Source organism: Plasmodium falciparum (assembly GCF_000002765.6).
Source record: "Plasmodium falciparum 3D7 genome assembly, chromosome: 13".
Lineage (NCBI taxonomy): Eukaryota > Apicomplexa > Aconoidasida > Haemosporida > Plasmodiidae > Plasmodium > Plasmodium falciparum.
The window spans coordinates 420001-437500 of NC_004331.3; the positions used below are offsets into that span (position 1 = coordinate 420001).

General features: G+C 18.8%; 5 protein-coding genes across 5 annotated transcripts in view; 3 read left to right on the forward strand and 2 right to left on the reverse strand.

Moving 5' to 3' along the window:
* The window catches only part of PF3D7_1309100 (60S ribosomal protein L24, putative), a gene marked incomplete at both ends in the record, with an annotated part of 1302 nt that extends 1181 nt beyond the window's left edge, over positions 1-121 (forward strand). The window contains one exon of the mRNA XM_001349783.1: positions 1-121. This exon is cut by the window's left edge and continues 38 nt beyond it. Coding sequence (XP_001349819.1) covers positions 1-121 — 121 coding nt within the window.
* A 4110-nt stretch (positions 122-4231) lies between these two features.
* On the forward strand, positions 4232-7036 carry PF3D7_1309200 (protein phosphatase PPM6, putative; the record flags this gene model as incomplete). Its single annotated transcript, XM_001349784.1, has 3 exons — positions 4232-6632; positions 6753-6808; positions 7010-7036. The coding sequence occupies 3 exons, from the start codon at positions 4232-4234 to the stop codon at positions 7034-7036; spliced, it is 2484 nt and encodes an 827-aa protein (XP_001349820.1).
* Positions 7037-7456: 420 nt separating this feature from the next.
* On the reverse strand, positions 7457-9643 carry PF3D7_1309300 (U4/U6 small nuclear ribonucleoprotein PRP3, putative; the record flags this gene model as incomplete). Its single annotated transcript, XM_001349785.1, has 1 exon — positions 7457-9643. The coding sequence occupies one exon, from the start codon at positions 9641-9643 to the stop codon at positions 7457-7459; it is 2187 nt and encodes a 728-aa protein (XP_001349821.1).
* Positions 9644-11891: 2248 nt separating this feature from the next.
* PF3D7_1309400 (HORMA domain protein, putative) lies at positions 11892-15875 on the forward strand (the record flags this gene model as incomplete). Its single annotated transcript, XM_001349786.1, has 1 exon — positions 11892-15875. One exon carries the CDS (start codon positions 11892-11894, stop codon positions 15873-15875), a length of 3984 nt encoding a protein of 1327 aa, XP_001349822.1.
* An 800-nt stretch (positions 15876-16675) lies between these two features.
* Positions 16676-17305, reverse strand: PF3D7_1309500 (H/ACA ribonucleoprotein complex subunit 1, putative; the record flags this gene model as incomplete). The annotated part of the gene is made up of 1 exon (XM_001349787.1): positions 16676-17305. The coding sequence occupies one exon, from the start codon at positions 17303-17305 to the stop codon at positions 16676-16678; it is 630 nt and encodes a 209-aa protein (XP_001349823.1).
* Positions 17306-17500: the final 195 nt, after the last annotated feature.

Here is a 17500-nt window from a genome sequence, read left to right on the forward strand (position 1 = left end):
GAAAAAAACAAAAGACGACAAGAAAAAAAACCTTGTACATTTTCAACAGAAAAAAGATTTTACAAAATCAAAAATGTTAAATATGGCTAAAAGTAAAATGCATAAAATGATGAAAAAATAAAAAAAGAAAAGAAATCATGAAAGAATCAAATAAAGTAAAGAAGATAAAAAAATGGCAACAAAAATGAAAAGAAAAAATTAAACCCTTCTTACACATGTAAATAATATATATATATATATTACATATATATATTATATATATATATATTATATATATATATTATATATATGTGTGTGTTTTTTTTTTTTTTTTTTTTTTTTTTCTTTCATTTAATTTTTTCATGCTCCTTTTTTATTTTATTTCATTTGAACTAACAAAATAAAATTAAAAAATATTTTAATGTCTCCTTTATTTTAATATATATGTTATTATATGAGAAAAAAAGCAAAAAAACAAAGGTCAACATGAAAATATAAATATATACATATTTAAATATATACATATATATATATATATATATATATATATATATATATATATATAGATACTTGTCATGGGTACATATCGTACCTTTTGGTTATCCTTAATATTTATAGAGAAAAAAAAAAAAAAAAAAAAAAAAAAAAAAATATATATATATATAAATATATATATCATATGAAATGCTTTCATTTCAATTAATATACTTAATATTTTAAGAAAGGCTTAAGACAATAATTTACATAAATATAAATAAATAAATATATATATATATATATATATATATATATATATATATATATATTCACTTAATTTATGACAAGTTAACTTAATATATGTGTATTTTATTTTATCCTATTCATAATACTTTTAAAACGACAAAAAAAAAATTATAATCTTAAATATGTATTCATATATATATATATATATATATATATATATATATATGTATATATTCGATTATATATTTTTTTCTTATTTCCATGGTATATCTTCATTTCTTCATAATAATTTTTTAATTAATTTAAATTTTTCTCTTTTTTTTATTTTTTTTTTTCTCTTTTAATATTAAAAGGGAGTAGAAAATGTTTAATGCAAAGAATATTAATTTTTAATTTTTTTTTTATCTTATATAATATTATTTAAGAATATTACGAAATCATTCTTTATTCTTTTATTCTTTTTTTTTAATTCGTATCATTATATGATATGAACTTATAATATTATATTATATATATATAATATATATATAATTTTTATTTTATTTTATTATTTTCTTGTTTTATATTTTATGCATATATATATATTATATATATATAATTATCTACATATAGCTTAAGAAAAATAGGTGAGAAAGAAAATAAAAAATAATAAAAAATATAGAAGATGAAAAAGGACTAGATAGATATTTCTTTATATATATATATATATATTATATATATATTACATATATGTATTTTTTATAGTTAAATGAAATATATTATTTCTGAAGAAAAAAAATAATAATAAAGCAAAAATAACATAAAAAGCAGAAAAACATAAGGAATAAAAAAAAAAAAAATAAAATAAAATAAAATAAAATAATATATAATAAAAAACTATCTATTTATATATATATATATATATATTAATACATATATATATAATATATTTTTTTGCTTTTTTAATTTTTTAAAAATTTACACCTTGACATCAATTCTTTTTTATTTCTTTATATATATAATAAAAATAAACACTATAATTACATAATAAATATGAACACATAATGAAAAAATAAAACGTAAAATATTGTTGTTTTTTATTTGTTATATATATAAAACTAATGTAGATATTTTTTATATTTATAATTTTATGCATTCTTATTATGTTATGTACTTTTTTTTTGTATAAGTGTATTTATATAAAATGCATAAATATATATAAATATATATATATATATATATATATATATATATATATATAATTTTTGTAAAATGTTTTTCTTTTACTTTTATAATAATGTTAGAAATATATATTTATATTTTCTTTAACATTTTTATTTAATATTGCAATATATAATAATGTATTTTTTCTTTTTTCTTTTTTCTTTTTTCTTTTTTTTTTTCATTCTTTCATAATATAGTATACTAAATAGAAAATTAAAATATTTAAAAAATAAATATTATATATATATATATATATATATATTAATGCTACATACCTTTATAATAGTGTGTCATCATAATAACAGCTTTTGTAATGGTTTTCATAATATAAAATATTTATTATTTTATTTAAGCTTTTATGTTTTTATTAAATTTCGTATGATTAGATAATGGTAGTTAATCCATATTATTACAAGCGTTTCTTTTTTTTTTTTTTTTTTTTTTAAGTTACATGTTAGTCTTTTATGAAAGAAATATATATATGTTATATATATATATATATATGTAAATGTAATAGACTTATATGTAATATTATATATATATATATATATATATATATGTTATACAAGAAAATTTCACATTTCATTTATATAAATATATTAAAGCAAATAAATAATTACACAATAAATATATATATATATATAAATACTATTTTGTGATTACATTTTTGTTTTTTTTTTTTTTTTTTCGTCTTTTTTATACTAAGGCAAAAAAAAAAAAAAAAAAAAAAAGAAGCATTAATAAACGTGTGCATAAAACTACCCCCGTTGTTTTTATTTAAAATAAAGAAATAAATCATATATATATATATATATATAAATATAATAAATTTATCTTTATAAGTATACATATAAAAAAAATAAAAATACATACATATATATATAATATATTTTAGAACATTTACTTATACATTTATATTTTTATTTATTATCATAATTTTAAATTGAATAATTTTTTTGCACAAAATATTATATATATATATTATATATATGTATATATCTTTAAAACAATGTGAAAAAAAAAAAAAAAAATTTACATATATTTATATATATATATATGTTTATATATATGAAAATAATTTAAAATTTTGAATTATTTTTTAAATATTTTAGAATATATACATTTATGTGTAGATTTCTTCATTTTTAAATTATGTATTAAAAAAGAAATTTTTTCAAATATATTGATATATATATATATATATATTTATATTTATTTATTTATTTATTTATATTTATATAATTAATAGGAAAGAAATTGTAAAAATAATACACATCATAAATATGCTTTATATATTTCCTATCTGTCCATAATATATATTATATATATATGTTTAAAATTTTAAATATTTTGTAAAACAAAATGAGGAAAATAAAAGTGACCAACATATTTCTTTTTTGAATGTAAATTTTTATAAAAAAAAAAAAAAAGAAAAAAAAAATTGATGAATTTATTTTTTTTTTCTGAAAAATAAAAAATATATATATATATATTTATATATTTATTTATTTATATATTTATTTATTTATATATTTATGTATACATATTCATCATATAATTATTGTATCATGTTAAAATATATACAGGGAGACATATACCTTTTTAATTTTGTGTAATATATAAACTACTTGTATTTTTTTATTTTATGATTTATGCTAGTTGTCCGTTATGAATGTAATATCCATAAATAAATAAATATATATATATATATATATATATATATGTATTATTTATTAAGTATAATCCGAATATTTTTTTATCTTTTCTTTTGTTTTTTAATTGTTTATGTAACACAATTAATAATGTATATGTGATATTAATTTATTTTTAATAATATATGAATATGTTAATTGTTTATACCTAAATAAATAATATCATATATATATATATATATATATATATTTAGTTACTCTTATCTACTTTTAATATCTGTATATATTTTGTTATATTATGTGTGTATTATTTTTTAAATAGTTATTATTTATAATATATTAATAGTTGTTTTTTTTTTTTTTTCTTTTCTTTTTTTTTTTTTTTTTTTTGTCCCTTATCTTGAGCCGTATATTATATTTTTAAAACTTTCAAAGTTATAAAACATTTTTGTACAGCTTCACCTTATCTGTTTCATTTTTCTCCCTTGTGTATACATATATATATATATATATATATATATATATATATATATATTTAAAACATGTAGGCATAATACACATTTTTAATATATATATATATATATATAATATTTATTATAACTTTTGAATATTTATCTATTTATAGTTTCATATAGTTTCATATAATTTCCTTTTCTTCCTTTTTTTTTTTAAATATGGGTAATTGTGCTTCCGTCATAAATCATTCCAAGTTTAAGATTAAAAAAAAAGAAAAAAAAAACAGCATTGATGATACACATTCTCAGAAGAATAAATATAGAGATGCCATAAATAAATATGCACAAGAAAATAATTCAAGAGGAGAATGTGAAAATTATTGTGATGAATATTATTCAAGACGAAGCAATAACACGAATATTAAATTAAATAGAGGAATGAAATATTCTCATAATAATAATGGATTAAAAAAGAACGACCATTTCAATTGTAATAATAGTAACATTTCATCAGATGAAAATGAAAATAATATGAATGATGGTATTTCCATAAATAATATAAAGCAAAATAATTTAGATAATGTAAATAATGTTGATTATGATAACTTAAATATAAAAGAAAAAAAAGAAGAAAGTGCATTTGATAAATGGAAGAAAAAAAAAAAAAAAAAAAATTCTGACCAGTTCAGTGAGCTAGCTAAAAATAATAATAGTGATCATGTAAATTATAAAAATGAAAAAAGGGAATATGACAACAACAATAATAATAACAATAATAATAATAACAATAATAATAATATTTTTAGTAATAATAATTGTAATAATAGTTCCATTATATATGACAATAATGTTTTTTCGGATAATTACAAATATTATAATGATAAATGTGATCTTTGTAATGGTCAGGAAAAATGTGTGCATAGACTGGGGGGTTTAAATTGCACACATGATGAAGATGATAAAACAAGAAAATGTACAGATGAAAATATAAACAAAAAATTATTAATAAAGAATGATGAGGATAGTATTGATTATAGTGTAGACGATATTAATGATGAATATGAAAATAATAATATTATAAATAATGAAAGTCATATTATTAATAACGGAAGTCATGTTATTAATAACGGAAGTCATGTTATTAATAACGGAAGTCATATTATTAATAACGGAAGTCATATTATTAATAACGGAAGTCATATTATTAATAATAATATTATGCTTAAAAAAAATAAACATGAGAATTTATTAAGCATTAAATATAGTAATATGATATTAAACGATATTCGAGATGTTGATATAATTGTGGTATTTTTATTTAGCTTATTTTTATATTTTAACGCAAACAATATTGTTGATATGTTAGATCGTAATAAAAAGGACAGATATTTTTTAATAAATTCTTTAAATATTAATCATGATGTTATAAAGTTTCCAACGTTTCCAAAAGAAATAGTAGAGAGTTTTTTAAAAAATGATTTTAGTTTATTAAAAAAATATATAAAAAATAAATGTAATAAATTAAAAAAAAAGTATAAAAATGTGTATTTAAAAAAGTATCCAGAAAATAACAAAGAAGAGAAAAACTCTAAGAAAAAAAATTTCAAATATGAATTAAAGAAAAAGAAAAAAGAGAAATGTTCTTTTTCGACAATAGTTGAATCACTTGAACGTGATGAATTAATTTATAGAGATATAACGGAAATAGATTGTGATAAAGATTTACCAGATTTGAAAATAAATTTTATAGTGATGGGTGCTTATTGTTTTTATCAAAAGGATATGAAACCATTTCAAGATAAAAATACTTTTTTTTATAAATCTCCATCATATATATGTGATTCTGAAATATCTGTAGCATGTAAAAAAGGGAAAAAAGTAGATTTTCCAAACCAGGATGATTTTACAATAATACAAACAAATGATTGGATATTAATTATGGTTTTTGATGGACATGGTCCATCAGGTCATGACATAAGTAATTTTGTACATGTAGTGCTTCCATTATTATTTTCTTATAATATAGAAAAAATTTATGAAAATCCTGTACGAACTATGAAAACCTTATTTTATATGATAAATTGTTATTTGGTTAATTATTCATATTGTATTAATAATAATATTAATCCTATTAATATTAATTTTATTGACTATAATTTAAGTGGAACCACCTGTACCATAATTCTTTATAATTTTATTACAAAAAAAATTTATTCAGCACATACAGGTGATAGTAGAGCAGTCATGGGAAAACAAAATCCACAAACCAACAAATTCTCAGCTTATAATATAACGGAAGATCATAAGCCATCTTTAAAATTAGAAAAAGATAGAATTCTTGCCTTTGGAGGAGAAGTCAAAAAACTCCATGGAGATGTAGCATATAGAGTTTTTGTTAAAGATGAAATGTATCCAGGACTAGCCATGAGTAGAGCAATCGGTGATATAACTTCTTCTTTTATAGGAGTTACATGTGAACCTACCATAAAAATTTTAGACAAATTGGAAGAAGACAAATTTATAATTGTAGCTACAGATGGAATTTGGGAATTCATAAGTAGCGAGGAGTGTGTGCAAATGGTTTCCAAAAAAAAAAAAAAAAAAGTTCACATTGCTATGGGTAAAATATAAAAAAATAAAATAACAACATATATATATATATATATATATATATATGTTACATTTTTGTTTATGTATATATTTGATCTATATATATATATATATATTTTTTGTTTTTTAGAGGAAATAATTAAGGAATCCTGGAGAAGATGGGCAAGAATAGATACCGTCGACGATGTAATAAAAAAAAAAAAAAAAAAAAAAAAAAAAAAAAAATACATATATATATATGTATATATATATATATATATATATTTATCTATTTGTTTATTATTTTTTAATTTATTACACATATGCATAATGTATACAAAATATATGCACCTTTTTTCTTATTCCTAATATTTTTTTTATTTTCCTTTCCCTTTTTACCTCTTTCAGATGACCTTGGTAATTTTATATTTTTAACGTAAACATGTAGAAGGCATTACACAATGGTATACGTCAATATATCTTTATATATGTGTATATATTTATTCTTATTTTATTTTATTTTATTTTATTCTTTTTTTTTTTTTTTTTTTTTGAATTTATGATTATTTGTTTTAATTTTTAAATTTTATAATGTTTAATCAAATAGAGGAATTTAAAACAAAATATAAATAAATAAAAAAAAAAAAAAAAAAAAAATATATATATATATATATATATATATTTATTTATACCTTTTTGTATTTTTTTAAAAATTGAAAAAAATGAAAACATTATTAAATAAAAAAATAACACACATATAAATATATATGTATATATATATATATATATATATATATATATAACATATTTATTATTATTTTTTTTTATTTTATTTTATTTTTTTAACCCAAATTATTAAATATGCTCAAGAACGGATCGGTGTTTTTTTATGATATGATAATAATGTAAAGCGTCATGTTGGCTCAGATAATCTGTTACTTCCATTTCTGTTTTCGCAACAATCATTTTCCAATTCTTAAAATTTTTTTTTTTTACAACACCATTCCATATTAAACTACATTGTGACTGTTGATTATATGTAATATTATTATTATTATTATTATTATTATTATTATTATCATTGTTCATGTTAATGTTATTATTAACAGTATATAAGTCTTGTGCATGTTCTTCATTTTGTACATTTGTATTTATTATATGATTATCTTGATTTTCTTCATCATCGTATACATCTTCATTCCATTTGATTCTTCTAAAAATCAATCTTTTATATCTTTCTATCGAAACATGTTTTCCTTCAACAATTATAAAATTATATAATACAGTCATGAAGCATACACCTGTTAAATGTAATTGTTGTGCATTTATATCGATTTTAAAAATATGTTTTTTATTAGATAAATTTGTAATATATATTAAGAGAACATCATTTTCTTCATCAGAATTTGATTTCCATTTATTAATTTTTTTTTTACTTCTTTCTTCTGGTTTGAGTTTTCTTTTTTGATTATCTTCAAAATGTCTTAATTCTCTTTCTTTCATTTGTTTTCTGACAGCATATTCTGTTTTAGATGGTTGAGCTAATGCAGTATCTCCCATAACTCTCATTAAGTTTGATAATTTCATCTTAGGAGGTGGAGGAGGCATTAATCCTATTCTTATTTTATCTTGCTTCTCTCTTTCTTTTTCTTGTCTTTTTCTTTTTCTTAATTTTTTTCTTTCCTGTGGTGTTAAAAACATATGTATCAAATATTTATCATCATCATAATTTTCGTCTTCATTCAAAGGCACTGGATGTTCAATATAAGATTTAATACAATTTAAATTGATGGAATACAAACGATTATTAACTATAAGACTATATATATTATTTTTATATTTCCTCCTTTTTTTTTTATTAGCTTTTAATAATAATAATACATCAACTTTTTTTAAAACTTGATTTAATTTTATATGTTCCTCATGACATAATATATGACTACTTAAATTATTATTTACAATATTTGTATTATTATCAATATTGTTTAATTCATTATCTATAAAATATTTTGTTTCCCATCTTTCTTTTTGTCTTTGAATAAATTCATTTATTAAATCTACACTGTTTTCTTTCTCTACATCGGTAGGTTCTATCAAATTAAATAACACATGATCCCATTTTTCTAATATATCATATCTTTCGTTATTATCCCATGTTTCCATTTTAGATTCTACCTCTTCTTTCTTACCTATGTTAATCATATTAGGGTTTATATTTTCATTTATATTATTATTTAAAAAGTTTAGAGACAGCTCTTGAAAAGATTGTACTCTTTTTTTTTCTTCTATAATTTTTTTTAAATCAAAATTCATTAATGTTTTATTATTATAATGTTTATTACATGCTTGTTTAATAAGAGACCCTGGAGTTATAAAATTGAAAAATGCTTTTTTTTTTGTTTCTTTTCTTTTAGACACATTTTGTATTCTTGCATCGAACCATAAAGCATTATCGTTATTTATATTATTATTTGTATTACCAATATTTGTATCACTACTTATTATTATATCATTTTTTTTTTTGACCATATTATCTTCCTCTATTTTATTCATATTTACTTTTAATGTTGAAAATGTTACAGGTTTAATATTTATAACATTACCTTCGGCATCCACTTCTCTACCTTGATCATCAAACATTAAAGGTTTAGGAGTAAATTCAAGTCTTCTTACATTCTTATTTATATTATTATTTTCTTTAAATCGACTAGCTCTCTTTACCTTTTCTATAGCTAATCTAGCTGCTTCCGTAGCTTTTAAAATATTCAAATGTATATTAGAAGATAATAAAGGATTATTTAAATTATTATATGAAAGCGATGATGATAATGGCATATTCATAATATTATTATTCTTATTTATTGGAACCTCACTACTTTTATTTAATAAGATATCTATATTATTACTATCTTTATTTATATCTCCTTCTTTATTTTCTTCTTTATTTTCTTCTTTATTTTCTTCTTTATTTTCTTCTTTATTTTCTTCTTTATTTTCCACCTCCCCCCACCTCGAACGCCTTCTTTTCTTAACATCATCCATTTAGCACAAACAAAAAAAAAATAGAAAAAAATATATAAAAATATAAAAATAAATATTTAATATGGCGAAATAATACACGTGATCAACTATACCAAACATAAATAAATAAAAATAAATAAATAGAAATAAATAAATAAATATTTATATATTTATATATTATATATATATATATATGTATACTTTCGTCGAAGAGCTTCCAAATAATATCAATTCATTCTTTACGTCTCTACATATTTAAAAAAAAAAAAATAAAATTTTCTTTTTTCTTTCATTTTTTCTATTTTTTGTTGCCACAAATATTATGACATATTACATATAATATATATTTATTACTAAATATTATATATAATAACTAAATGAATAGGAAAAAGAAATATAAATATATTAAAATAAACATATCTCCATAGTGAATTTTTTTTTTTTTTTTTTCAATATATATATATATAAAATAATATATATTTTAATATATTATATTACATCAAAAAATCTATACATATTAGAATATTTATAATGTATATTATAATAATATATTAATAGGATCTATTTATAAAAAAAAATAAATATATATATATATATATATATATATTTATGCAATCATATTATGAATAAAATATTTAATATATATATGTTTATATTTTTTTTTTTTTTTTTTTTTTTTTTTTTTTTGCCAAGGTAATTATTCTCTAATGATATATCAATGTATGTATTTACTAAAAGGTAAAAAAAATGAAAAAAAAAAAAAAAAAAAAAAAAAAAAAAAAAAAAAAAAAAACATATATATATTATATTATATATATATAATATATATATATATATATATATATTATACATATTATTGTATGCATATATATATATATATATATATATATATATATATATATATTTATATATATAATACTATAGCCTTATTTTTTTTTTATGTAACCAAAAAAAGTATACTTCTACTTTTATACATTTAAAGAAATAATATAATAACAATTTGAAATAAAAATATTTATTTTATATTTATTTTATATTTATTTTATATTTATTTTATATTTATATTATATTTATTTTATATTTATTTTATATTTATCTTATGTTTCTCTTATGTTTATTTTGTGTTTAATATATATTTATTTTATTATTATTATTTTATATATTTTTTTTTTTTTTTGGTAAAATTGGGTAATACACTATTTATCCTTGCATAATCATTCTATTATTATTATTATTATCATCATATTTTTATTTTTTTTTTTACTAAATGAAAGGAGGCAAAGGATTTCTTATATATAAATTATTATAAATATAAATATATATATATAAATAAATAAATATATATATATATATATATAATATTTATTTATATGTATAATATTTATTTATATGTTTATATATATATATATATATATAAATACATATACCATTTATTAAATAAAAATGTAACTTTTTAAATATGTTCTAGTGTGTCATTATAAATAATATATATATATATATATATATATTTATATATTTATATATATATATTTTCTATTGATTGTTTATGTTATATACATATTATTTATTTGTTTTTTTTTTTTTTTCTTATATGTCCCCTTTTATATGTTTTATATTAAATGATTAATTTGTTCTTTTCCTTTTTCTTATTTCTTTAAATTATGAAATGTAACTTCATACAACTGTCTTTTAGTATGAAGTGTGTAAATTAATTTGAAATAATAAAATCAAATATATTTATATATCTTTTTTGTTGTAACATTTTAATAAATTATAAAAACATATTAGTAAAAACTATATATGTCTTTTATTCATAACAAGTATGTATATAATATATATATATATATATATATATATGTACATTTTAATATTTTAAAAATATACATATAAAAAATTTATATGACATATTTTTTAATTTTTAGTTTCTATTATATATATATATATATATATACATATGTGTGTTTATTTTTTTATGTGGGTATGTATTATTAATTTCATATTTGTATAAGGTAACATATTAGTACATCCTTCTCTTCAACACGAAATCTTTGTCTCGTCTAAATCTATGAATAAATAAAAAAAAAAATATATATATATATTTATATATTTATTTATATTTATTTATTTATATTTATTTATTTACTTATCATTTTTAATAAATTAATTCTTTAATTTGTTATATTTCATTTGTCATATATATTATTATTTTTTATTTTATTTTTTTTTTTTTTTATTTTTTTTTTTTACATAAATTTTATTGTCTTCAAAGATGCTTTCTCGTATGAGCGTTCGGACACATACGCATAATGAGGTTCTTACAAAGAACGATTCAATAAACATGTTAAAGAATATTGTAAAACTCGGAATAAGTTTAGTAACGTACTTACGAAATTTGTTTGAAGAAAATGCTTATGAAGAAGTATGTATAAACGAATTAAAATTAAAAAGGCTCCTACCTATAAATCCACAAGCACATATGATTATAAATTGGTTAGAAAAAGGAGTTTTTGAAGCTATCGAAAAAGAATATTTAAGAATATTAATATTAGATATTAATGACATATATGATAATACAATTGAATGTTATAAATTTAGTTTCTCATATAATAATAAAAATGGAGATGAAATAGACATCTCCCTAGAAACATCTAACCAGTATTCTAATGCACATAATAATTATATGTCTAATGTCATAAGTAACAATAATAATAATATTAATAATAATAATAATTGTGGGACAGGATACCAACAGCCTAAGCACAATATTGTTAATTATAATCAAGAAAATAAAAATGGAGAAATATCACAAGGTGTATCTCAAGGTGTATCGCAAGGTGTATCGCAAGGTGTATCGCAAGGTGTATCGCAAGGTGTATCGCAAGGTGTATCGCAAGGTGTATCGCAAGATGTATCAAAAGATATATCACAAGATGTATCGCAAGATATATCACAAGGTGTATCGCAAGATATATCACAAGATGTATGCCCAGATAAAAATATAAACGTATCCCAAAACAATAAAACAAATGAATATCCACCTGAAAACAACCTTCTATTAAACAGTAACGATATATACCCTCCTCAAGGTAATCATTTTATGAATGCACAAAATCATAAACAGGATAAGAATTATTATATAAATAATCATAATGATAATAAAAAATCCTATATAAATTATAATCGTCTTAAATGTATAAAAGAAAGATTATTTAATAAAAATAAAGAAAAAAAAATAATAAATAATTTGCTTTTTAAAAAACAAGCAAAAGATAAAACATATGAATTGTTAAGATCATTAGTTTTGCTTACACAAACTTTGGAACCGTTACCAGAACGTACATACCTATCTATGAAATTATTATATTATGATGAAATTGTTCCTTATAATTATCAACCTCCATATTTTAGAAACCCTGATAATAATGATTTATTAAAATTTATAGATATACCCAATGAAGATTATATAGGGAAAATAAACACAGGGCATCATTTCCTTTCCATTATAGTAAATTCAACTACTAACAATTTTATTAATCAAAATATAACAATGTCTGAACGTGATGGAGTATATTACAAACATGGTTTTGAGAAACATACACATCACCTGAGGAAAATAGAAAGAACTCAAAGGTATGAAAAGAATACAAAGTATAAGCGTGTAGTGAAAAATGATGAGAATGCAGCTGAGGTCTTTCCCTTAACAAATGATGAAGATGATGATGGTGAAGATGATGATGGTGATGATAACAATGATTATGATGATGATAATGATGAATACGGAGAATGTGTAAAATGTAACAAATTTCATAAAGACGATAGCAATATGGAAGAACATTATAATGACGAATATAATTATGATGGGCAATATTGTGATGATAAAAATTATTGTAATAACTATCCAGATGGTAACTCTGATGATTATTATGATGATGATTATTATGATGATGATTATTATGATGATGATTATTATGATGATGATTACTATGATGATGATTATTATGATGATGATTATTATGATGATGATTATTATAATGATGATTATTATGATGATGATTATTATGATGATGATTATTATGATGATGATTATTATAATGATGATTATTATAATGATGATTATTATGATGATGATTATTATAATGATGATTACTATGATGATGATTACTATAATGATGATTACTACGATGATACATTAAATATCAAACCTACTTTGGATAACCCCAATATATATAATCCCTTAAACAAACAAAGAAGAAGAAAAAGAAAAACTATACAGCCAAGAACAAGGATAAATCAAAATTTAAACACAAACATTAACCTTCCAGGAAATAGTAAAATAAACTCAGATGTTATGCTAAATACAAATATAAATATGAATGATCACATACATGAAGAAAGTATAAGACATATCAGAAGAGGTAAAAGACGAAGAATACGAAGTCGAAGAAGAAGAAGACGAAGACAAAGACCAGAAGAAGTAGGAGTAGGAGAGCATAACGAGGTGAGGACAGGACATGTTACAAAAATAAGAAATTCCTCAAAAACAAAAAATAAAATTATCACAAGAACAAGGAAACGAGAAAAAACTAATATATTATTAAATAATAAAGAACATATGAGTATTAAAGAAGATGTGAATATTAAAGAACATATAAATCTTAAAGAAGATATGACTACACGTCTAAGGTCGGGCGCAAGATTAAGAATAAGAGAAAGAACAGCAAGTGTAAGTAGTAATGGAAGTAATAAACATAATAATATATTACCGGATGGAAATAAAATTATTACATATATACCAAATAAAAATTACGGTGAAATGTTCAACACAACAAATAATGATACATACTTAAATAATGTTCAAGCTAATAAAATGATACACAATAATATTAAGGAAAGCCAATATATACATAATGGTAATACAAATATGGAAAATATTAATGAACACAATGTATTGATATCTTCACATATGAATATGGAGAACATTCAAAATGTTATCATGTCTAATCATGTAAAAAAAAAGAAGAGTATCCATTATTATGATAATAATAATAATAATAAAAGTGATATGGATTATAATAGCAACATGGACAATAATAATAATAATAATAATAATAATAATAATAATGTTATGCACATAGACCATTATAATAATAGTTATAATAATAATGAAGACGATCTTACACATGTTAATAAATCCTCTTATAAGAATCATCAAATTATAGATAAAATGATTAATGCAAAAAAAGAAAGAAGAAAAAAATTGCTAAACAAAATTAGATTGTATATTACCAGATATAAAATTTTAAGTAAGACAAAAATTAAAAATAAATTCCCGAGTGTATCACAATATGAAATAGATAAAATATTAGATGAATTATTACATGACAATATTATCAAAACCAATGCAAATAGCCTTTTTAAATTTGTTGATAAAAATGAAAGTAATGAAGAAGGTATTATAAATATAAATACATATGACAAAGAAAAAATCCATCATGAGATAAATGAAAATATGCAAGAGCAAAAATTAATTATACCAAATCATGACCATTTGTTAAATAATATACAAGATAAAAATGGTGGCAACATTATTTATAATAATAATAATATTTCAAAACGACAGCAGCAAAAAGGAAAAGAACATAAAGAAGATGAACATAAAAAGGAACAACATAAAAAGGAAGAACATAAAGAAGATGAACATAAAAAGGAAGAACATAAAGAAAATGAACATAAAAAGGAAGAGCATAAAGAAGAAGAACATAAAGAAGAAGAACATAAAGAAGAAGAACATAAAGAAGAAGAACATAAAGAAGATGAACATCAACATGTACAACATCAACATGTACAACATCAACATGTACAACATCAACATGTACAACATCAACATAAACAACATCATCATAAACTTGTTAATAATAAGGATGACCAAATTAATAATGATATCCAAAAATTATACAATGATGTTCATAATATGTGCATTAAAACAAAATATGTTAATAAAGATATTATTACTAAAGGACTTGGTATATATCCTTTACTAGCGAAACCATTACTACATAGACTTATTAAAGAAAATATAATTAAAGAAAAATTTATAAAAAATAAAGGATATGAAAGTAATATATATATACCCATGCAAAATACATTTAACAAAAAGAATAATAAAGACGTCCTAAGGTGTGATACTATGTCCACTACAAATTCGACAAACGACGAAGAGGATAATGAAAAAAAAAATAAAGTAAGTAAATAAATAAATAAATAAATAAAACAAAGGGATTACATACATATATATATATATATATATATATATATTTATGTGTATGTGTGTGTGGTATAATCCCTACCAACATATATAACAGAATAAAACACAGCTTAATAAATACATTAATCATATATCCATTCTTTAATTTTCACATTGTATCCTTTTCCGTCTTATAATTTATATAATTTCTTCATTATACATATTATATTAATTGTTTTCGTTTCCGTTCATAATTTCTCATGCATCTTTTTTAATTTTTTTTTTTTTTTTTTTAAACATAAAAAAAAATGACATATACAGAAGAGAATATATATATATGATATAAAAAATATATGATAAATTAAAATTATGTTAAGAGAAGTTTCCTTTTTTTCTTTTTTTTTATTAAGACCATCAAATGAAATAAAATATGATACTAAATAGATGAATATATATATATATATATATATATATATATATATATATATATATATATACATACATATGTCACTCAAAGTGTTAAATAAAAGATAAACCAAAAAAAAAAAAAAAAAATGAAAATACATAAATATATATATATATATATATATATATATATATATATACAACACAAAAATAAGAATATAATTAAACAATAAAATGTCATATTTTATTTTGCATGAACATTATGAAAGTTTTACCTGAACCGTTCAGGTAAAAAAAAAATAAAATAATAAAAAAATAAAAATATACATACATATATATATATATATATATACAAATAGACATTATAAAATTATTTAATATATATATATATATATATATTTTTTTTAAAATCTTCCTCTTTGATTATTAAATTTACGACTACTGTTTGATCTATTTCTAAAACTATTTTTATTATTTCTATTATTACGATCATTCCTATTATTATGATCATTTCTATTATTATGATCATTCCTATTATTATGATCATTTCTATTATTATGATCATTTCTATTATTATTTCCTTTAAAATTATAATTGTTTGGTTTTTTATTATTTTGATTAAAACTATTTTTTTTCTTGTCTCTATTGGATTTCTTTTTTTTTTTTTTTACAAGACTTTGTGAATTTTTTTCTTGTGGTAAGAATCTACTTAAGGGTAACGTTTGCGATTTGTCGATAAAAAAATGTGTATCACTTGAAAATGATTTAGCTCTAATACCTTCTTTTAATTTAACAGAAAAATAAAATTCGTTTATAGGTCCTAAAATTTCATCTACCTTTCCAATTTCTTCTTTATTTTCTAAAAATATTCTTCCATTAAAATATGGAACTAGGTTCTCTAATTCATTTTTTAATAATAAATCATTTTCACAATGTTTATAAAACGTCCCTCCCAAAATTATATTATTGCACTGAACTTCACCTTCATAATTTCGGTTAAAGCTTTGCCTCTTGTTCTTCTTAAAAAATCCCATCTTTTCTTTTTCTTCTTTTGTTTTTATAAAAAAAAAAAAAAAAAAAAAAACTTTTTTATTATATAAATATATATGGAAAGAGTAGTACTATTATAGGGGTGTTATTTAATATTTATATTTTTAAAATTAAATGAATAAAAAAATATAATATATAAATATATTATATATTTCAATATGGGGATAAGTATGAATACA